The sequence below is a fragment of the Lichenostomus cassidix genome, chromosome 1 (assembly GCF_008360975.1).
Source record: "Lichenostomus cassidix isolate B80296 chromosome 1, HeHo_3.0, whole genome shotgun sequence".
In the NCBI taxonomy this organism is placed as follows: Eukaryota; Metazoa; Chordata; class Aves; order Passeriformes; family Meliphagidae; genus Lichenostomus; species Lichenostomus cassidix.
Window position 1 is genome coordinate 8,257,310 of NC_139479.1, and position 23,983 is coordinate 8,281,292.

Consider the following 23,983-nt stretch of genomic DNA (forward strand, 5'->3'; position numbering starts at 1 on the left):
CTTGGAAGAAAGGATTGAACAAAGTCAAGTACAAAAAACTTTTTTACCGTCATAAGTCAGCTAATAAAGCTGTAGAGGGCTGGTCACACCAGAGAAACATCCTGACTTGCTACTGACTCATTTATTCCTCTCTCCAACTCTTTACTTAGTTTCCTGCTTTTAAGTCTTCACAAACCTTATTGAAACCTATGATGGCCCTACGGTGTCAAAGCAATGTTTTCTTTTACATACAAAAATGCAAGAACAAACACACACAGGCTCCACAAACCCTGATAGTATCTAAATATCATCAATATTTGTTGTTCCATGAATCCCTCTTCCATCCATCTTCTACAAGATTATACATCAGCTTAGATATGTTACAGCACAGCTGGACAGCTGTATAGCACCACAGCTGTGCTGAGTGTCCAATTCTGAGTTAATTGCAGCTGATACATCCAACCAACACATGACCTTTCCTGACTGCCTGCTTGGCTGTCTGTAGAATGGTTAAAAAAAAAAAACCACAAAAAACAATGAACTGCACACTTCGAGTAGGAATTATAATGACTCAATGGGAAACACTGAGTTCTAAAGCCTGTGAGACAGCCCAGGAAACACACCAACACCACCCCTGCTATTTACCAGCAGTACCCTGCTCACCACCAAAGGGCTGCAGCCACTTACCAACGAGAAACAACTTGCATGAGTGTAAAGAGCTAATATTGAAGTAACAAACCAAGCTGTACATTTCTTTCCACAGCCAACCTAAACATTTTTTTCTCGATTTTGAAAGTACCCAAATCTTGCATACACACTTTATAAGCATAAAGCATATGTGTACACACATTTCCCAAGGAATCATATTCTCGCAGTAGCAATCTCTCAAATTGGGAAGGTAACTAATTTCAGCATTAAAAGCTGTTGTCTTAAGACAGTGTTTCTGCAAGATTTTGTTGCACTTATTAAGGTATCCATCTTTGGCTGGCAGGCACATACCTCTTCTGGGTACATTTCCTGACTCCAAGTTTAATGGAAACTTGTGTGCAGCACGTACCATGAAAGGACAGAGGAGCTGATTGAGAGCACACAGACTGCTTGCACTGTTCTCACTCACTGTCATGTGTTCCAAGGATACAGAACATCGACAACAAAGTGACTCCTTAAGGGGAGTAGAAGGAGAAGGGAAAATAAGGCTCATGTAAAGCAGCAGTAGTATTTTTCCTCACTGAGTTTCTCACCTGCTGTGCTAAAAGGAACTTCAAATACTGCAAGACCCCCTGTTCCTCTCCCAGCTGGAGAGGGATGTGCATGACAGCATCCAGGGAGAGAAGGGGGAAGTGGCTTTTATTCATTCTGCAACAGAACTCTGATAAAGTGATACAGCTGTTAATTTTAGTTTTGTAATTGCACAATTCATGAAGCCAACGAGCTATGTAATTCCTTGAAGTTATAAATATTTAGGTTCTTCTGGAGCTTTTTATGAAAGCAGGTCCATTCTAGGGACACTGTTAACTAAAACATCAATAGACATTCAGTCTAAAAATAAACAGCCCTGTTCTAGCTCCTCAGTCCCAAATCAGGTGCAATGCAACAACTGAAACACTGCTGGGGGAGGTTTGTTTAGAAGAAATATTAAAACATTATCAGCCTGACTTCCTGTATAGCTATTTAATTATCTGACTGCAATTCATTCACAATGTATTAGGTGTCTACCTAAAAATCCCACTCCCATCACATGTCTTTTACATGTTTGGAAAAATGTTACAGAAGACTACAATTTCAGTTATTGTTATCTATTTCCAAGGAGCTTTCTCCCCAGGAAAAGTGTACCAAAGAATTTACATGGATTCAAATGCTGGAAAAATAGATTGATTTTTCTCTGAACAGATATTCCATAGGATATGGGAGAATCCTGTATTTATTAAGTTTAGTTTTCTTGCAACAGCAAGGTTTTCCAGGGAGTTTGGTGGCAATAAAGAGGGATGGAACACTTTGGAAACTACTCTGTCAGACAAGGATGCAAAAGATTTATCCCACCTCAGACTACACGGGTCAAGGATAAAACAGAGAACTGAAAAAACTACTGCTTTGTATATGCTATTAGATCACAGCACTATAAAACATAATCATTAATTTAAGCACCCAAAACCACTGACCACATCACTAAGAGGAACCTGTACTTAGCAGACTGCCACTGCACCCTAAACCCCATGAAGCATATCATTACTCAGAGAAGGAGCATGCACAGGGCAGAACAACACCCTGTTAGCAGAGAGAAGGAAGCTCCTCATGACTGCAGCTGGACAGACTGAGTCTGAGTTTCAGCTTCACTACCCCTGCTTCACTCAGTGTTTTTTGGTCTGTTTAAGCTGTGGCAATATTCTGGCTGGTTATTCTCTGGATACTTCCAGAGGTTCAAAGGGGCAATTGCTATAAGCTCAGCTATCTCTACCTTCTCCTCCCTTTCAAAACCAAGCAACATTCTTCTGATACATCCTGGTGAGCAGGACCTCCAGCAGAAGTAACAAAACACTCTACAGAGAGGGAGACTTTTGGTGGATTGCATTGTCTTAAAACTCATGGGGACCATTTGGGGCAGTTCCTGGTAGGCATAATTGAACATTTACATAACCATTTGTGTGGAAACCAGAATTCCTCAAATCCTCAAGAGCCCATGACTTTCTGAGCAGCCTATAGAGTAGAATTTCAGACACCTCACTCCTCTGTAAGCTACTGTCAGAAGACATTGCTTTAGGTTAGACAATCTCCTATGCTTCAGGAATTCAAATTTCTAGTATTTAACCTGATAATCCACTGAAGTGTTGAGATAACAATATCGACAATATAAATTCCTCTCCTTTTGTAAGTGCGAATGATGAACAATTAAATAAAGCTTTCACGGTAGCATGTGTTTTTATCTTGATTTTGTTTGGACACAAAACTGACACTATGTCACATATCTGTTGCACATACTGCTCCTCCCTCAGTACCTTTTAACTAAAACTGACACTGAGAGTTCTGTGCTCCCACACATTTTCCACAAAAATCAATGGCCAAGAAGAACAGAGAAAACCCATTAATGCTCTTTCTCTCAAAGATGAGCTTACCAATTGCAGCAGTATCTCAGCAATCATGGTGCCTTTGGCAGCTGCAAATCATTATCCATTTTGCCAGCAGCAAGTGGGCAGTCAGGAAGCAAACACCATGTCCAGGACCAGCCACAGCTCCACAGCCCTTTGCAAGGGGCAACTCAGTTAAGTTAAAGAGATGAGAACAGGGAAAGAGCACTGCCAGCACATGTGAGATGTCAGAATATTGTGACTTGGGTAGCAGCTGGATAACAAGGAGAAGCATGTTAGAGAATGGAGGGGAAGTCAGATTAACAGTGGGAAAGGTGAAAAGGTAACAGAGACAGGAACACAGCTTCATTATAGCTCTGGTGCTCCCTGACCTAATTAGTGCTTGGGTGCCAGCTGACAAATCTAACTCAAGTTGTCAGCCAGCTATTGGATATCATCTCTTCTAACCTAGGCTTGAATAGCTGGACTCTTTATCTGAAGCAATTACAGTGGCCATGAATAATAACCTCTAATTGCATAATAATTATTTCTATCCATGACTATACTCACATTAGCTAGGAATGCAGAGCAACAGGAGTGCTCCCAAAGAGCAAAACAGTTGATGCTGAGGACCCAACACTTACACAACACAGGTAAAGGATTTTACTCTGGGGTAGCTCTGATCTGCTTTCATGAGCTGAGCACTGGGGCAGTAGGACTGCAGCTCTTGGAGTTTATCTTCTGGATTATCGTCATCCAAAAATACCTCAATCTGATTGTTTTGAAATGTTTCTGCAATGCAATCCTAAGTACAGTAAGTGGTGATAACTGGGAGATTCCTAATCTGAACCAAAATGCTACTGCAGATACACCCAACGTGCACTGTGTGACCACAGTCATAGGAGGAAGAAGCTGAGGAAGGAAACTATAAAAATGATTCCTCAGCAAAGAGCCAAAGGTTGTTATGGGGTGATAGTGAATGTTTGGGAAAAATTTTCTGTGAAGCTACAAAATTACTCTGATAAATAAACTGACAACAACAAAGGTAATGTGAGGCTCTCCCTCAAACTAAAAAGCAAACCAATCAATAAAACCTCTCAGAAATAAAAAATCTCACTACAGTCAAAGAGATTTCTGAAGCAGTCTATGTGCTTGTCTCTTCTCTGCAGAAATGACGTTCTTGATATGGAAATTAGATACTGTTAATACACAGGATACCACAGGGCCATTCTAAGGCTAAAAACCTGAAATACTGGAGTGGTTCCTCAGAAACAGCAGAAAAAGACACACAGAGACAGCTAATCCAGGAACCATGAGACAACCTAGCCAGCCCTCACCTCCCCAAAAATTTCGACAAACAAACGAAGCACATTCTCTCTCCCACACCCCCAAAGAGTGGAAATTTGTAATTACAGACTTCAAAATTAACATCCAGTATATGATCACCATTACTGATATTTTCAATAACTTCCTCTCTGAATGTTACCAGCTTCTCAAATCATAAAGGAACACACAAAGTCGATACATAATAAGCCAGAGAAGCTACCTGATCCCTTTGCTACATAATTACAGGTAGCTGAAGTGTTAATGTATTGATAAAATCCTATGTTATACTAGTAAATTGACAGCTGCTTATTGAATATCTACCATGTTGGGTTTTTTTTTAATTTATAGTAAAATAAAATAATCAATGGACCTGCTAGCACTTTTTAAGAAAAAACCCCATATGCACTGTATAATACTGCAGAACATTTTCTTTATAGCATGTTTTCATCCACAGCCTCTCTAAATTAGGAGCTTTAAATGTGCACTCATTTTATTTTCCTCCCCTATTCTGTCCCTGTTTTCATACAAATGAAACATTTGCATCTGTTCTGTAGATTATGAACAAGCCAACTTTGATTTTGTAGTTCAGACCATCTCTTGATGTTTTACAGGAAACAAACTGAGGAATAGCCAGCAGCTCTTAACTTCAGTTGAAAACTGCATTGTATATGAATTGAAAATTCCATGTTGCTATTTATTTGGAAAGAAAAAAACAAACCTTGATGTTTAAATTATCACTGTATAACAAATCTCTCAATTCAGAGAAGGCAGATATACAGATCTAACTGTAACACGTGCAACACATTACAGCCAAGCATTACTTCTCACAACATGAGAAACTGGAGGGTACCCACTGACCTCAGCTGACACAGATGCAAATAAGGACCTGAAATTTCCTGTCGTGTTTAATTCATGCAACTTGCTGCCATAGGATGCTGTTCAGGACAAAAGTAGAAATAGATTAAAAGAAATAAAAAGGAAATCAAAGAATGAGGGAGAGATTTGGTGATTTCTATGACACAGTTCTCCAGATGTAGCTTTTATTGGCAACTACCTGGCTGTGAAGGGAGAGAAGTGCCCAATGCAGAATGGTAACTACATCCAGTTCCTCTCCAAAGTGGTTTAAAACTGGATTAGGACCAGGGGAGTAAATATCAGCACATTATGCCATGACACAACCAGAAATTGAGTTGATGGATGGCAAGTGGTCCTTTTAATAGATCCTACCCACTACCTACAATCTCCCTCTTTCATTGACTCTGGGCTCCCAAATCAACACATCAAAGCATTCAGGATAAGTAGAAAGCAGAGTACAACAATACTTTCTGCCTTTTAAAAGCATATATGGGTTAAGTAGGGTAGGAAAAAAAAGTAAAGAGTACTACCTTTATTTTAGATTATACCTCTCCAGACATGAGAGAGAAGGGCCAAGGAGCAGTCTCTGGGCACAGTCCATTCACAAAAATGTAATTTCATTGCAGATACAGTGTTTGTATGCTCAGAGAAGGTCACAAGATCAAAGCTAACAATGTACCATTTATCCTGCTCTGAAACTCTCACAGATACTTTCTTCCCCAACACAGCTTATAAAGCAAAGCCATGACCCAAGTGTCACAAATAATACCTTTACAGATTTTCCAATAACACAAACTGGCTGTACAAGATTCAGCTTCCAACTGTATCAATCTGTATCCAATATTCAAGTCTGCTCTTTGCACAGAAAGAGACCTGATAAGTCCATACATTTGAGAAAGGTTTCCCTCAGCTCACTGAAGTTTTTCTTGGAATTATTATAAGATTGTGAAAAGCAAGCAGCAATAGCTACTTTTAAAAATCAGTTTCCCTCTAAACTACCAGTACTTTTCAACTAGCTATTAAAAAACCCCAGAAATTTTCTATTTCTCAGAATGTGCATTTTTTTAGCAAAAAGAAACCTGGGTAATCTAACATCATGATCTTTATTTTGTATGCAATTATTTTATACCAAACATAAGACTACTACTTCATGAGGTTTACTTTGGTTTTTTTTTCTGTGATGAGACAACATTCTGTCCCATACAGAAACTGCATTCAGCACTTGGTTGGTAGGCTAACGTCTAACACCCCATTTAATTTTTCTAAATTAACCCCAAACCAATAAAAAGTAATTTCTTTGTGAAGTACTAAACTAAGCTAGAGAAATGTGCAAACAAAGCCTTCTCTTCCAAGTATTTATGCACTGTCAGCATGCTTTAATATGAATTTCCACCCTGCCTCTCCTCCCCTGAAGCAATGCATATATGACAACACTTCAGAGCATGTTTTAATGGGATTTTCCAGTCAACCAAAAATCAAATTGCATAAAAGTTATGAAAGAGTCACAAACACATATTTCATCTTATTGAATTATATGGTAACTAGGCAAAAGATAATGAGGCACAACTCCTTTACAGATTTTATTAAGTTTTCTGTCACACTGGGGAATTGCTTAAAGAGAACACACAGGAAGTTGTACACCACCAGAATCCACAGAGCAGCTACAGTAAAACAGAAGGATAAAGGGCCCCACAAACCAGGGGGGCAAAAAAAAAAAGTTAAAAATACTCTTATTTCCCACTCTCAACACCCATGTCCATTATTCCTCACATCAATCTTACTTGAATTTACAAATACATGAAGATTCACACATTATTTTACTGCATTGTACTTTTTTTTTTCTGAGTTGGACTTTACAAACCTACACATAAAAGTACTCCACTCATTTACACATTTGGGGTATAGTAAAACATGATGTTTTGGCTTCAGCCTTGAAGAGGAGTCATGGACTTTCTTCTTTCCTGCCATTGCTACTCACCTTTTACAGGGGATCAGACCCCCAGTGTGGCTGATGCAGTTCTGTGCTCTGCACTTCAGCTTTGTCCCTCTCCCACTGACCTCCCTCTCCTCCTCTATCCCTCTGCTCTCCAGGACAGCCACTGAAAGGAAATATGAACTTTCCAGACTGTCTGCCACCAAAATCAGTCTCTCAGGGGGCCAGTTTTACATCCCTCCTTAGCTACTTCAATAGCAGATTATATTTGGTGTAGCAAGACTGAAGTCAAGAATCAATTTTTATTTTAAATAGGTGTGATTCTGTAAGAATTATTAAACATGCAAAAATTGACAACTCAACAGTATTTCTTTTCCAAGGGTATTAACACAGTTTTCCTATTTTGATACTGCCTTCCTTTGTTCATGTCTGGGTTTCCTCCTGACCTCTAGTCCAACAATTTTACTCATGGTCCCTTTCAATCAAATACTATGAAGCAGTAGAAAACCTTAAATTAATGAAAATTTTCCTAAAGGAAGCACACTGGTCTAGAGGATGGAGGCATTCTGAATATCATAACTGGGGAAAACATTGGAAGATGAACTAACATCTAATTCAAACTGTCATTTATGAAGAAATAAGGATCCCAGTAAAGCTCTAAGTCACAACTGATCAATCTCGTAACATAAATCCATACCTATCAGTATCAGGTCATACTTTAAAAGAATTTTTTTCACTTTCCAGCACTCTAAAAGCACTAGAGCAGCTCCCAAAACTAAAACAATCATTCCACTGTTGCTTTTCTACTCCTTATGAAGTGAGTCATTACAACACCCATTCTGCCCAAGTAGGAAGCATAAAAAGTATGCTAAAAAAAGCAATTCAGAGGATGCTCACATTGAAGTTCCTAAAAATCACATGTCAAATCAGCGTGTCAAATCTGTGTGTGCAATTAACTGTATCTGAGTATGTAATTTATCTTAGTTGTGTCAAAAGCATACACAGAATTAAAATAAAATTAGCTCTTGAAAACTTCATTCATAACTGGCAGATCCTCTACAGAATCTAACATGTCTAACATTTTGTTTTTGGAGGATTTAAAAAGGTGTTGCCCTACTCCCTCACAAAGCTGAACACCTACTCCAGCACACAGAAAATGTGGAGGAGTCTTCTAATGCAAAAAATACACCACTGATATTTGTTAGGTCTGGTAACTCATTCAGATATGTAATACACTGCAGAAGTCACTGGAGATCCCAGATGTGCTGTCCACCAGCAGGTGCACCTCCACCTTTTGTACTTCTGGTGTAGATCACTTCACCCACACAAAAAGTTTCATGGAACCACAGAGCAGCTCAGGCTGGAAGGAATATCAAAAGATTGTCTGGTCCAACCTTTAGTAGGGGAAGGAGTCCTGAGGAGGTTATCCTGCACCCTGTCCAGTTGCAAAAACAACAAACCCTCTAGTTATGGGGACTCCTCCATGTCCTTGGGGAGGCTGTTCCAGTGAACGACTGATCTCTGATTCACTGTAAAAAATTTCTTTCTTACATTGAGATGAAAACTTTGATCAAACCTTTGCCAAGAGTTCCTAGTGAACAGCCATAGTGAAAGTGCTCTGGTACTTCTGTTTTTGAGAACTGCAGATTTGGTGAGCTTGTAGCTGAGCACTTCTTTACAGTTCACCCTAAGTGAACTGATTCTCTACAGTTCACCCTAAATGGCCTTTCCATCAAAGATGGATTTTTTTCACCTTCTCACCTTCTTGCTTATTTTAAAATAAAACAGATCAGGTCCTTGGTTCAGCTGACTGCAGGGCACCAGGGAAGCAGCCAAAATGCAAAGCCCAGCAAGGATGGAGTGGAAAAGGAAGAACTCCTGTTTTCAGGCAGCAGGAGAAGCTTAGATCAGTTAAGCTGCTTACGCAGCCGCACACCCAATATGCCCTCCCTTTGTTTTGCTGCTGCCCACAGCTCTGACAACCAACAGTGGCAAACAGAAAATAGTACAGTGAGTCCATTCTATTTCTGATACTCAGAGCTGCTCAGCAGTATTGAAATAAAGTATCATGGACTGTGCTAATTTCAGCTTCCACAGGAGAAATCTATAGGAAAACCAGCAGGAGATTTAACTAATTCTGATGTTGAAACCTCATTTAACCTCTTTCTTCTCATAGCCATGAGAATGAAAACTAAGGACAGAAAGACAAACAGAAAGTTGTTTCTCCTCCCAGGTTTATTTAGTAAATAGTTTGAAGAGTAATAGTCTGCAAATAAAAGCTGAAGAATACACACAAGGTCAGTAAACAGCTCACTGATAAGCCCGGAGATACAGCCAGGTGCAAAAGTTCACACATCTGATGAAGTCACTATTTATGAATTTTCCTGCTAGGATTCCATAAACTGCCTTCACATCAGCAAACTAACAAGTTCACACGTTTTGAGTCATTCTTCAACGCCAAGTAGGAAACATTTACAAATACAACTAATTATAATAAATATCCCAGTTTAGACAGTTATGTTAAAGGGTTCATTTAGAGATATGGATTTTAATGAAGAATTGTTGCAAAGTGAATCTTGAAACTGGTCCATCCATTGTTATACTACAGGAAAACAAAGAGCTCAGCAAAACAGGAATGTCCAGAATTACCACAATTCTTGGTGTAAACAAACAAAAAAAATCTCACCCACACTAGAGTTCTGGTAAATACAGATTTTCTGCAGTTTTAGGTGACAAAATGAATACTTTACTGCAATCCTACACCTCACATGGTGTCTCCGGATTTTATCTTAAAATGTCACTTAATTTGATCACTCTTGGAGTAATCATATGGGTACAGACTGACCACTAAGATGAAAAACTGCAAGTACATTGAGTGTGTGATCTTCAAACATGAGATGCCAGCTTTCAAAAGTAATTTCAGAAGCGACATGAGAAGGCTGATTCAAATGCCTTAAATGAAACACTCCACTGAGCAGGTAAAATGCACAATGTAATGTGTAAAATGCAAGGATCTTGAAGATCTTTCAAGATGCAATTGCAGGCTAGTCTGTCTCTCCCTCACATAAAGACATCTATGCTCCAAAAAATAATATATTTACACAAAGCAGCATTCCTGGTTTCAAAATAGGCAACACCTCTTGAGCTACTACATTATCCAGGAGCCTCAGCCCTGGATGCTAACTCCAATATATTGGGCCTGTGCAAATGTATTTTTTGTCTGATTTAATAAATGTGTTTCTGTACAGATGCCTTTGATCCAAAGTTAAAGTTATTTCACATAATGATTATGTATTATTAAAAATAAGCAACAGCCTCAAATAGGCACAAAAGAGCTCTCAAAAGATGTGCCTTCTTAGCAAGCCAAAATCCATGGTGTGATTTTAGGTGGTTAGCATGCAATTTCTTTAACTTTCAGTATGAAGACAGGCTTTGCTTTTGAAATGTAGCTATTCTAATAATAGTATCCAGCAACCTTGATAAAAACACAGACTACTTGATAATCAATACCATCAAAAGTGTCAGCAAGAGAAGAATGGGTTAAGTGTATTTCAGACCTCACAAATGTGTATCAAATTCTACTTAACAAGAATCAGTAAGACAAGCAAAGGTAAACAAGGAAAGGGCTGGGTATTGTCAGATTAGATTTTAAAAGGTCAAATAGTTACTAACATCTGAACTCAGCTGGCAGGAGAACACACGAGACATTAGGTCATTCAGACTACTCCCTTGCCAGCTCGGTAGGGTTCTCTACTGCACACTGCAAGTGCTTTTGTTTATAATGTGGAAGAGGAGAGGAAGCAATGGTGGGGGGAAGAAAGTAGATTGTCTTGGAGGCTGAAGCAAAACAACCATTAAAGAAACACGATCCAGACCAGACAGCATCTTGGAAACACAGCTGATGGGAATTCATGAAAGAGCAGGATGAAAACCAGCAGCAAAGTTCAGGATTGAGTTGAAAAACTGAAAGCAAAAGCTCTTAACAGGATGGTGTAAAAAAAAAAATTAAAATTCTTGCCTATAGGAATCTGGTGTCATTTGTTGAGTAAACGGGAAGAAATGATACTTATGAGATTTACTGGAATAATGGAAGAGGGAAATAGAGGGGCTTTAAATGGGTTAGGTTTTTCCCAGTACACATACTAGGGTAAGTGGTACCAACCACATCTCTTGTTCCCTGACTGTCCAGCCATTTCTAAGAGCCAGGTAAGAGTCACATGTAAGTCAGGTAAGTTATTTTTTTTTTAATCTGATTGATTCTGTGCTCTGCCTCACCAGAAGAACACAGAAATAGTTACACTATCACAAGTGAGGGAGGTCACGTTGGTAGGCAGAAGAAAATGATGGACAAGAAGATCACAGGAAAAGGGAGCTGTTTAAAATGACAGAGCAAACAAAAATGGTTCACACTGCTTTAGTCCAAAGTTGGTATTGTCCTGAAGTGTATTTTATCCTGTTTTTGCTACAGAATTTATTCATGACTCTGGATAAATTACCTAAAAATGCTGTTCCAATGTGGACACCAACTACATACATTTTAATTTAGGGATGCCCCTTCCAAAATCCGATTGCTTGATTTGCAAAAGCAGAATAGGCTTAGAAGAGGCATACAATTTATTTGCACCTGTGCACTTAACATAAATGAGGACAACTGAACTCAATACCCTGAAAAAAATCAGATCCTACCAGGGCCAGATCTGATCTCCATGGTTTTGTCTTTCATTCTTCATGTGGAATGGAAGGATGATTTCCTTGTCTTAGCAGTTTTGTCAATCAAGGGGGGAATTAGTTGAGTACTGAGATACTAAGGTGATAAGCACAACAGAAGATACAAGAAAATTTGTAATTCCATAGTCAAAGCAGAATTTCATGCAGATTTCAGTCAATCAAGGAAATGTCTTGACATCACAGAACCTGATATTTGGTAGTTCCAAGGAAACAGATACTTGGAATCCAAGGTTCTAGGCTAACCTGTTCTGGAAAATAAAGTTGGCCAGCATAGAAGAGGTTGAAGTGCGAGGGCTGAAACTGAACACCCAAGTAAAAATCTCACTCGTTTCCATGCAGTACCCTCACACAGAAGTTCCCTGTTCCCTGACTTCTCATCTCACTCCCCTGGTCCAGCAAGAACTACTCTTGCAACGTCACTCACCTTTACTAGACAAGTCTCCTCAGGCTGCTCATCACCTCTTGCACTTGTAAACCTCCCCCACAACTGCTTTATCAATGGCACTCCCTATTGTTCAACACAAGGGCCAGAATGTTCAACATCCCAGTTGCACAATCCTTTACACAGCTGTGTGTGCCTGTGTGTATAATACACACGTGTACATTAAAAAAACAGGGCTTCTACACACATATCTACTCATTTATGTACACCTAGAAAAACTCTTTCCCTCTCCACCACACGTTTTCTTGAGCCAGTATAAGCATCCCTGTGGCGGTGCAGGGAAACAGATGTGATTACTAACTAGGTTAATCAGAAAAAGTGTTTAAAAGGTCAGTGTGAATCTGTTGGTAATGCTCTGTGCCACTCCACCCCACTGCTGTATCAACAAAGGTGCCAGTGCGTGTAGAAGATGGTACAGAAGGTGTCAACGAGCAGAAAAAGCACAATTAGAGTTTTTTTCAGTGACAGTCAATAGTAATAACGAATTTAAGGTCTTGATTTTAATCTAGAACACCAGTATCTACATAACTGTCCCTCTCCTCTTCCTGGATTTTCCTATGAAAATTTGAAAGTGTCTTCATGTGCTTATAGTCTTTCCTTCACTCACCAGCTCCGTTCCTCTCTTTTGTTCCCAACAAGCCTAATCACTGCTCGCTCTCTCACTCCTCAACCAACGCAGCATTCAACCTCAGAGTTTCAATGTGGTAACACTGAGCTCCCCCTGCCCCTCCTGTTTCCTGTGGATGAATAGCTCCCTGGCCATCGCCAGGCCCAGGACAGGTCCCTCAGAGCCCGGCCGGGTCAGGCTCGTTCCCAACCACACCTTCCCACCCAGCACCCAGCCTGCCCTGTCCACCGCAGCCCAGCACGGACGAGGCCTTCGGGCGACCCTGCCGACAGTGGGAAAAGTTTTACAGCAATACGAAAGCTTAGGGCGGCTGCGGCTGTGCTCTGCGGGTTTATTTTGGGGGATGGTGTTTTTTAAAACTTCAGAGAAAAATGTATTAGCTGCCTATTCTGGAGAGAGTCGCTAACCTCTCCCAAAAGAGAAATTCCGCAGGATTGTTCCTTTCTTTGATACACTCCACACGTTTTCTCCCCCGGCTTAACTGGAAATGGCACAAACCCCTGGAGAGGAGTTTCCCGGGCAGCTCCCGGCCGCCGGAGCGCGGTGAGGGGCGGCGGGGCGAGTTCCACCCTCGCTTCCCTCAGGGGTCCCCGCGCAGCCTCCGCCCCGGGCACCGCTCCCTCCGGGCACCGCTCCCGCCGTGCCCGCGCCGGGCAGCCCCTTCCCGTCCGCGGCCCCCACCGGCACGCCGCGCTGCCCGCACTCTCCGGCAGTGCTCGCACTCACAACCCCTGCCCGCACTCACCGCCCATGCCCGCACCCCGCGCTGCCCGCACTCACCGCTGCCGGGTGCGGAGCAGGGCCGGCGGTGCCCGAGCGCTGCCGCCCCGCGCTGCCCCAACGCCCGCTGCGCGCCTCGCGGAGCGGGCGGCGCCTCCGCGCATGCGCCCGGCAGCCCGAGGGCGGCCGTGAGGCGGGGAGAGACCGAGGGCGACTGAGCCGTGCCCACCCGTGCCCCGCTGCCCATCGCCCCGCTGCCCATCGCCCCGCTGCCCATCGCCCCACTGCCCATCGCCCCCTGCCCCTGTTCCGAGCTGCCCGCCGGCCCCCTCCCCGGGCAGAGTGATCCCCTCAGCCGCCCCCACATGGGGAGCTCCCCACAGTCGCAGCCGGGCTCAGCACAACCCGCTGGTCAGAAGGCGGCCGTGGCCGTGGTGGCCTCACTAGCCTCCCCGCCAGGGTGTTTCCAGTCCTAAAGCTTGTATCGGTTTGTATCCCGGAATTAATGAATAAATTAGGTCGGAAAAGACCTCTGAGACCCTAGTTCAAGCTGTGAATGAACGCCACCGTATCAACCGTGGCACTGAGTGCCACATCCACTCTTTCCTTAACTTCCAGGGACGGTGACTCCACCACCTCCCTGGGCAGCCCATTCCAGTAATCACCCTCTCTGTGGAGAAATTTCTCCGAGCTCCAGCCTTGATGATAGATGCTGTATTTTCTTGTAGGGAAGATGCACACACATACAGGTCATTGTGTGCTAATTGCAGACTTTGATGGAGAGATAAAAATTACACCAAAAGTCATGATTTTCCCGTTCAGCGCTCCCCAAGGGTGGCTGCATGGAGCCGTGAGGCTCATTTCCCAGAGATCCTGCATTTCAGGAACCCTAAAACCTCGTGTTCCACATTAAAAACGTACATCAAAACATACATTAAAAAGTAAATGTCGGCCGGCTTTTTGCACTTCCCATAATTCATCTGAAAGCAGGGAGTTTGATAGCTTAATTTTGTTTGTGATTGGTACCTTCATTTTTGCCTCTATGATTTTTAATGGATGTGTATGGAAAGAAGATAGAGCTCCTCAGAAAATTCACAGCAAATTAATAATCCCATCCTGACTTCAAAGGTGCTGTTGTCAGTGGTGCAGTGGCCTGATTATAAACGACTTAGGAACAATCCACAAAAAATAACAGCTTGGCTTGCCAGAAGAAAGATTAACGTCTAAATGGTGTGGAGTGTAAAATACCATTTATTCCGTGAAAATAGAATTGAAGTTCCCTATAAATATGCAATGGGGTTTTTTAAGTTTACATTACTGCTGTCTTCAGATTCAGTGAATATGAAGAATATGAACATGAATTTTGTGGCTCAGTTTTTTGGTGGGATACCATGCTGTATACCAGGTCTTTTAAAATTTATTTTATATTAAGAGACAACTGACAATCAGCAGAAAAGGAATGAGGTAACACTACAGTCAGAGAGAAGTTGAGGGAGCTAAAAGATGAGACAGAGTTTGCAATAGTTCAGGCCATGTCTTATCTTCTTCAGTGGATCTTGATCTATAATAAAAGTTAATGCTTTCATATGCATCCGCTGAGAACTGACACTGAGACCATCAGGCTTTAAACAAAAAAAATTACATGAAGGTGTCTGACAATTCTTTGACAGAATTATCTAAAAACTCAGATCCCTTGAATCAATGAGCGACAAGATACCTCTGCTCCCTGAGAGTTTGTCGAGGTCCTGACAAAAATTGGTCAGTGTTTACCATGGAGAGAGGCACACACCATCAGAGGTTAAGTCTCCAAGGGAAGTGAATTTACATCTGCTTTTCTTTGGAAGGCAGGGAGTTTTCCTGTAATAATTTCCCAGTATTTGCTACAGGTTGTTTGAATATGCAGTATTCAACCATATCTGTTTAACTTAATAGCAGGTGGTTGGGAAATAACCAGGAAAGGCACTAGATGAAAAAATTCTTTAGAAGGGTCAGGAGACAATATTTAACTTAGCAATTATGCAGTACTTTCTTACTTGATTCCAGGTGCATTGCACACTTTGTTTGTGAAGGCTTAGAGCCAAAAGCTCAAAAGGGCAATGAAAAAATTAGAAAACACTGGGAACAGAGAACAAGAAATGTCAGAGCTGCATTGGTAGAGAGAAAACTGTTGTAAGCCATGCTGAAAGGAATGGAGACATAAAAGAAGACCAATACTTGAGTAGAACTCCTTGAGTAATCTTATTGTTGTCAGTTTTTAAGGATATAGTTCAATAAAATTTAAACTATTTGTCCAAGATGGAATTTCTGAACAGAAAGAAGTCCATTAGAATAGGTAATAGTTTTGCTGTGTAATACTTTCCTTGGATTTTTGAAAATTAATATAAATTCTGACTCATCTACTTTGCATGCATGGGAGGAACTTTATATAAATAGTGAAGTATTCATAAGAACAGCAGTAGTAAACCCACCTGAAGGTCCTAACTTCCTGTTGCTGAGGGTGCATTTGATGCCCTTGTCTATGACATTAGTGAAGATATGAAATAACACCAGCCCCAAAATAGACCCCTGAGGGACACCACTTGTCATTGATGTCATTGGGACTCTGAGCCACTGACCACTACCCTCTGGGTGAGACCACCCAACCACTTTCTTATCTATCCAACAGTTCATTCTTCAAATCCATCTCTCTCCAATTCAGAGAGTTTGAATGATTCAGTTTTCACAAAAAAGTCTTAAACCTCATTTTTTCCCCCCAAGTTCTGTCATGGTACAGAAACAACTTTATTCTAATTAATATTAAAATATAATTTTCAGGTCATATCAGCTTTCATCTCTAAGAGTAAACAGTCATTTGATTTTGAGAAGATTGTCATAGACAACTACACAGTTGCTTCTAACTCCAGGATACCTTCAGGATGTTCACTCTTAAAACATGAAGAAAATAGGTACAAAATTGAGAATTCAGCCAGAGCTTTCTGGGGTGAAAAAATTATCATTATGGTGCAGGCCAGGACCAGAAAAAGGAGTGGGAGAAACAAGGATTTTGGCTGAAGAGAGATGGAAGTTCGAAAGCTATTCGAGTAAAAGAACTGACAAGACTTAAAAAATTGAAGAAAGCAGAGTTTTGTCCCAGAACAATAGCTGCAGTACTGTACTGATTTCTAGAAAAATATATTGTTGTATATACCCTAAATTTAGGCACAGAGTACACATATAAAGGAAGTGAGCCTTATAAAGTCTTATTTTTTGTCTGAGCAATATGTTATGAATAAAGATACTTACAGAACTTGCTTGAAATGAGCTAAGGGGGAAATTAATCCTTGTGTGATTTACTGCCGAAGATTATTATGAGTGCTGCCCTTCAAACTCACATATGAGTTTTCCTGTTTATGCTGTGCATTGTGTTTGCACAGCTAATGTGTACCCTGCACTAGAGCATTTCTCTGGATGTCACACTTTCCACATAAATGTAACTGGTTTATTGTTTCATTGCCATGAAGCAAAGCAAACAAAGGTAAAGCCAAGAGGCTTCTAAAGTGCAGTGTCACACACAGATCCAATGTCCTCACTACGCAGTATTTCCTGCTCTCTGACTTTTTCTCTTCTCCTGACAAATGGGAAACTTCAGCACTGAAGTCTGATGACAATAAAACAAGACAGATTTCCCCTCCTCCTTTTATCCCTTAATTTTACTTTGCCATCCAGTTTTGAAACTTCTGATGTTTCAGTGCAAGAATGCAGGATAAAAAGAAGCAATGACTGCTGTGGGGAACTGCATGATGTTATCCAGCATATTCATTCCCCTGTCTCCAGTCCCTCTGCCCTGAGATCTGGACTGGAGCAGTATCCTCTTGACACATAGGGCTAAATTAGCTGGCTTTTAGAGCCCATTAAAGGTGCCTTTTAGTCGGGGGGGCAGTTGGTCAATGGTGAGTGATATTCTCAATGTCTTCTTGTGACCCCAGTGTTGCTGCTGCACTAAGCAGCTCCTGCTGCACTCTGGGAATTTACACCACATGCACGAATTCTACACTCCTGCGCTGTTCTCAAATGTGGTTCAATGTGTATACATGTGTATCAATGTGTAATACATTAACTCGATTCAAATATTTTGGATTTTTTTATAATCCTTCATCATTCCAGCAAAGCAACATTGGAATGTTTAGTTTTCTGAATGACTGCTCACATCTAAATGGCTTTGTTCCTGCAAAAATTAATTTATTATTCTATACGCTCCCTCCCCAAGTGTTGACAGGATTTCATGTGTGTTCCAGTTTTGTGAATTGCTCAGAAAGCACCATTTTGCTTCTGTGAAGGTGTTCATCTGAACTGCAGTATATCACACAAGTGTGCAATTGATCAGAGCCAAATATTACACAGTAACTGCAAATTATTTCTGTTCTCTAACTGCAGGATGGGAGAGCAGGCTGTATATAAATCCTATACCATTGTTTTTATAATGTATATTTTGGTTTGATTGGTGGCCTCCATATGGCACCTGGGAAAGTGCCATGATTATTTTTCTTATCCTGACCATTCCTGTATTTCATAATTTCTTCTGTGTTGGAAAAAACCACAGGGAAAAGAAAACCAAATAAATATAAATATTTAAAAACAAACTGGGTCCTTCAACTATACAGTTCTTCCTTACACATTAGCAACCACAATGCCCCAGCACTGTATGACATGAACCTGCAAGATATTTAAGACAGTTGTAGACCTTGGAACTGAAGATTTTTGTGCTCAGACCATGACTGGGGCAACAAAGTAAGCAACTTTCTAATCAGGGCTTCCAAATTGCTTTGTTTCTCACTGAATCAGAATGTGAGAATATTCAGAATATTCATAATACCTAGAACAAAAACAAATAGCTGATTAAATAATACCATTCTTAAAAGAGAGCCTGAAAACTGTTAGGGAAATTCCAGTTCCCATGATATTTGTGGAAATAAGGGATTTTGGATTCACAATGCTAGACCCCACCCTGTTACTTTGGAATGTATTTCCATACTTTTAAGAGGAGTAGGAAATAGATGAGTGACTTTTTATTTTATAACACTATGCAAAGCTTTTGAAAGCCCATTTGTTATAAAAAATAAATAAGCAACTGCATTTAATAGGGCTGTTCTAGTGATCCCAGCATCCCTCTAACATCAGCAGCAACTTGGATTTCCTTTCTGTGGTTTGTAGTGTCTCTCCAGAACAACTCAACAAAATAGAATCCTTGCTACATTTATTTTTCCTTAAAGTCTGTTCTGCTGTTGACAATATACATCTGATACACACATTTAGTGACAAAAAAAGCAATTATCCCAAGTATAAAAGGCAACACACATTTAAATGACTGGAAATTGACTTATTGGGTTTGTTACTTCATGCTGTCAGAATTCCACTGACATGATCTTATAAGATGCAGACCTTTGTGCCTTCTGATTATAAATAAAAGTCTCAGGAGAATGACATTTATTCTGTACAGTCCTTAAGTACACATCTTGAATTTCCTCACAGCAAAATGATGACAAAATCCTCTGTTATGCTATAATTCTGCTAAATGACAGACCTGATTAGAAGACCTCAATTCTCTTCTGGGCAGAAAAGAGTATGTGAGTGGGGTGAGTGACTGACAGACCAGATGGGTATCCTGCCATTCAGAGGGACCTTGGCAGGCTGGAGGGATGGGCCAGCAGAAGTCTGATGGGGCTGAACAACAGGAATTGACAATTCCTGCCCCTGGCAAGCAATAATCCTGTGCAACTAACCTCCTGGAAAGCACTTTGGCAGAAAAACACCTGGGAGTGAAGCTGACCATGCCATGTGCCCTTGTGGCAAAGCATCCTGGTCTGCATCAGGCCGTGTCCACAGCAGCTGGTGGAAGTGAGTGATCCTTCCTCTCTGCTGAGCCCTGCTGAGACACACCTGGAGAAGAGCCATGAACACAACTGAGGGCCTGGAGAGGCTGGGAGAGCTGGAACTGCTCAGTCTGGAGAAGAGAATGCTCACGGAATGCTCACGGAAATCTTATCCATGGGGTGTTTTTCCCATAGAAGACAAAGGCAGACTCTTGTCAGAGGTGCCTTGGGACAGGACAAAAAGCAAAGACACAAATTCAAGTACAAGTAATTCCATTTTTTCTTTTTCTTTTTCTTTTTCTTTTTCTTTTTCTTTTTCTTTTTCTTTTTCTTTTTCTTTTTCTTTTTCTTTTTCTTTTTCTTTTTTTTTTTTTTAATAATGAGGGTGGTCAAACACCAGAACAAGTTGTCCAGATAGACTGTGGAGGCTCAATCCTTGAGATATTAAAAATCTGTCTGGACATGACCTTGAGCAAGCTGTTCTGAGCAGAGGTTTGGACTAGCAGATCTCCAGCAGCACCTTCCTGCATCAGCTGATTTGTGCTTCTGTCTCCAGACCACTTCCATGTCAATGGTAGTTTTGCAAGGGGAAGGACAATAGCAGTGGGCTGGGCCAGGTTCTGTGTTTTGAAGCAAGTTGAATGACACGTGTTAAAAACATGTTAGGGAATGAGAGGCTTTCCATGGACTGCACCCAGGACTGCATGGAATCACAAGGATTGAGCTTCTGTATCAGCAGCAGTGATGTAATTATTTACCTTTGGCTTATCCTACTTAGCATTGCGAAGAGCAAGTGATTAGCATGTGGTTTTGAAATGTCTTAACTATAGTTTCTGGATAGCCAGGGGGGTTTATAGGTTGACACTGGAGGATTATTGCAGTTGGAGTAATGCTAGCTGTTTCTACATAGCTACCAGCATATTAGCAAATAACTGAAGGGCGGTCATGAGCAGGAGGAAAGGTAGTTTAATCTTCAAGCTAAAGATGCACCCATCTCACCTTGTTTTGAGTTTGTAATATCCAGCAGCCCTGAGAAAGGTAATTTTGTTCGTGACCACATTGGAGCTGGATCCAATGGTGAGTGCTACAAGCTGTTCTGATAAGCATTCCACAGTTTGCATCTCTGCAATTCATTTAGCAAGCTGGTAAGAAACCAAAGAAACCACCTTAACAAAACCATGAGCTCTTAAAGATAAGAAAAAAGTAGTACAGAAATAGGAAACTCTATCAGATGAGTGAAGATGAGCATGAAAAAACAGTGTGCATGTGTGAGGGATCTAACCAAAAGGTTATAGAACAGCAATATACAGAGTGCAAATAACAAAAAAGGTAACCAGGTTAGTGACTAGGGGAAGACCTAAGAATGGTTTCTCTAGTAGCTAGTGAAAGGGAAGAGGAAGAGAGGCATGGAGAGCAGTGACCAAAATCTCACTGTCAAAAGAGTTTCTGGCGGATTTGTCTGTTGTCCTGGTCCATCTAGGGAGCATTAAAAGGGAAAAAATACTTACTACCTTGTCAGATAATATGTGAGAAATTGCAATTATGTTTGAGGATAGGATTTGAATGAACAATAGTCTTGCTAAAATGAAAAAAGTAGATGAGGTTGTACGGGAACAAATGAAAAGTAGTATATGGGGCAGTATACATACATATATTTTATACATGAACTCAAATTGCTTTCCAGGGATGGATAAGCATTCAGAAGCCCTGAATGACACAGACTGTTTGGACATTTTTTCATAATGCCTATTGTGGCACCACAACATGAGAAATTTATAAAGATATTAGAAAGCATCCAAAGGAGGGCAACGAGGATGGTGAAGGCCTTGAGGGGAAGCTGTGTGAGGAGCAGCTGAGGTCACTTGGTCTGTTCAGCCTGGAAAAGAGGAGACTGAGGGGAGATCTCATTGCAGTTAGAACTTCCTGGTGAGGGGAAGAGAAGGGCAGACACTGATCTCTGCTCTGTGGTGACAGTGACAGGACCTGAGGGAATGGCCTGGAGCTGTGTCAGGGGAGGTTTAGGTTGGATATCAGGAAAAGGTTCTTCCCCCAGAGGGTGGTTGGGCACTGAACAGCTCCCCAGGGCAGTGGTCACTGCACCAGCCTGACAGAGCTCAAGGAGAGTTTGGACAATGCTCTCAGGCACATGGGGTGACTCTTGGGGATGGTCCTGTGCAGGGCCAGGAGTTGGACTCAATTGTACTTGTGTATCCCTTCCAACTCAGGATATTCTATCATTCTCTTACGTGTTAGAAGAGAGGGCTTTCAGAGTGATTGAAAACAACCTCAGCACTCTCTTTAATGCCACTGCATCTTGTAGTGCTCAGAGCAGGATGGGGAAAAGCCAGAGATCTGAGATAAAGCCATGCAGCTTTATGTCTTTAGCTGCTGTTGTCTACAGTTCCGATGAATTAGATACCAATAAACTTTATGAACAGCTCCTGCTTCTGTTTTCTGTTTGGGAGCTCTGAGATTTCCTATACAACTTCCTGCCAAGAAATGGACTTTGTGGACCTGGAGCAATTCCATTGGCAGCACTCAAAAGGAGCAGCTGCATTTTCCCAACCCGTTGCTGTTACACATCATTCCCCCAGTGTAACTTCGGTAGTTTACTGTAGCACTTTTCTTATCTGTTGTGGTGCCAAGGGAAACAAGTTTTTATAAACATTCAGTGGCAATTTTGTGCAAACACATTTTATTTTGCTTTCCAGCCCTCCAGCAGTATGTGTATTGTCAACTGCTACATTTCAGCTGTGAGGTGGCCCTTGCCAACCCAGGGCTAGTAAAATACCAAAGTTTTTTTTAAAAACGGACATATTAACATGCTCTTCATAGTTAGCAATAGTATTTTATCCAAAATATTTGATAACAGAGAACATCTATTCTTTCTCCAAGGAAAATTGTCACAAAATTTATGCCGTTGTACATTCAGTTACTATATCTGGACTTCATACTTAATAGCTGAGTAGACTTTACCAAATTCACTACAACAAAAAGAAGATCATATTTTTATCCTAATTTTTGCTAACAGAATGCTCTGAATATGTCCTTGAAGTATGACTTGAAATTGTGAATAAGGAATAAAATGTATAGCAGCTTTCATATTTAGAATTTATTTTGAAAGTCTGAACCAGGCCAAGGAAGCAGACATCTAAATACTTCCATATTTGCCTTTATATCACTTTATACCAAATTTGTCAACAACGATGCAATGCAGAGGCAAAAATTCATATTTGTCTTGAAAAGAAACAGATTTACATTGCTCTCTGAAATGCTGTATTTTGTGTGTCCATTAAGCAAACCACAATTGTAAAATTAAATTCCATTTCTTGCTTTCATATTCAATTTTCATGTTAAAAATGGTTTGTATTACTATTGTGTTGTGTTGCTTCCCAGCATATGCTGATTATTAAATGAAAGATTTAAAATATGCAAATAGGAAGAATTTATTTGGCAATTGAATACTGATTCAAAGTCATTGATTTTTTTCTTAAGTTCGACTCTTTTAAAATTCATAAGAATATTTGTATTACCTGGTTTAGATAACATAAAACATCTTTGATTTTTTCTGGGAACTCTGTAAGAATTTATATTGTATTTGCATTTGACTAATGATTTCAGTTCAAGTCATGCAAATCATTAGTGCCGAAAACTATCAGATTAAAATTCATATTATTCAAGAAAAATATTTATTTGTTTCAGATGGCTTCTGAAATTATTGCAATGGAAGATGCTAACTATATCTCTTTCCATTATTTATCCCTATGTTCACATTGCACCACACAATATGAATATGAATATCCACAAAATAATCTGTTTCTTCTCAACTTGTCTTTGGGTTTTACACACACACAACAAAGGCAGAAAATTGTTGGATTTAATTGATTTTTGTTGTACAGCACAGAAAAATGTTAATCTATTTTATTGGTCCCAGGGTGTGAAAATGTTTGTTTAAATGTCTGTTTAAAATATACAGAACTTCAATTTTGAATCAAAATTGATCTCACAGTATTCTTTAAAACCTCTAGATCAAGGGCACTTTGGAAAACACCTATCTGATAATTCCAGAAGACCAATGCTCTCAGACATTCAGACTTAAATTAGAGGTTTGGTTCCCTGGACAGCTGAACTTGTCTAATTGCTGTGACTGTGAGAAGATCTTCCTTCATCTTTTTGTCTTTTAGTTCCCCCTTCCTCCAGATCTCCTTTTTCCTTTTTTCGTACCTCAGCCTCCCTTCTCCACCTTCCTTCCTCCAGCCCTTCCCCAGTTCTGATCATTTGGTCCATCATTCCCACTTCCCTATCTTTTTCCAGTTTGGTTGCTCCTCCTCCATCCTGGCAGCCGTGAATTTTTAGTGACCCATCTTGTGGAAGTGAACTCTGAGCATCATCATCAATAGACTTACGAGACATAGAAGTGACAAAGGTTTTGGGAGTATTTGGTCTCTAATAACACAAAAG

The 23,983-nt window shown here is 40.6% G+C and overlaps 1 protein-coding gene across 2 annotated transcripts in view; it reads right to left on the bottom strand.

Annotated features, from left to right (window-relative positions):
• The window catches only part of PRRG1 (proline rich and Gla domain 1), a 30,396-nt gene extending 16,547 nt beyond the window's left edge, over window positions 1-13,849 (bottom strand). The window contains exon 1 of one of the 2 annotated variants that reach the window (XM_085049336.1): window positions 13,734-13,849. In XM_085049336.1, coding sequence (XP_084905462.1) covers window positions 13,734-13,837 — 104 coding nt within the window. In that variant the 5' untranslated portion in view covers window positions 13,838-13,849. Of the gene's footprint in view, window positions 1-978; window positions 1,001-13,733 lie in introns of those variants that run through there. The other variant, XM_085049347.1, reaches the window with a different exon arrangement.
• Between the last annotated feature and the right edge of the window lie 10,134 nt (window positions 13,850-23,983).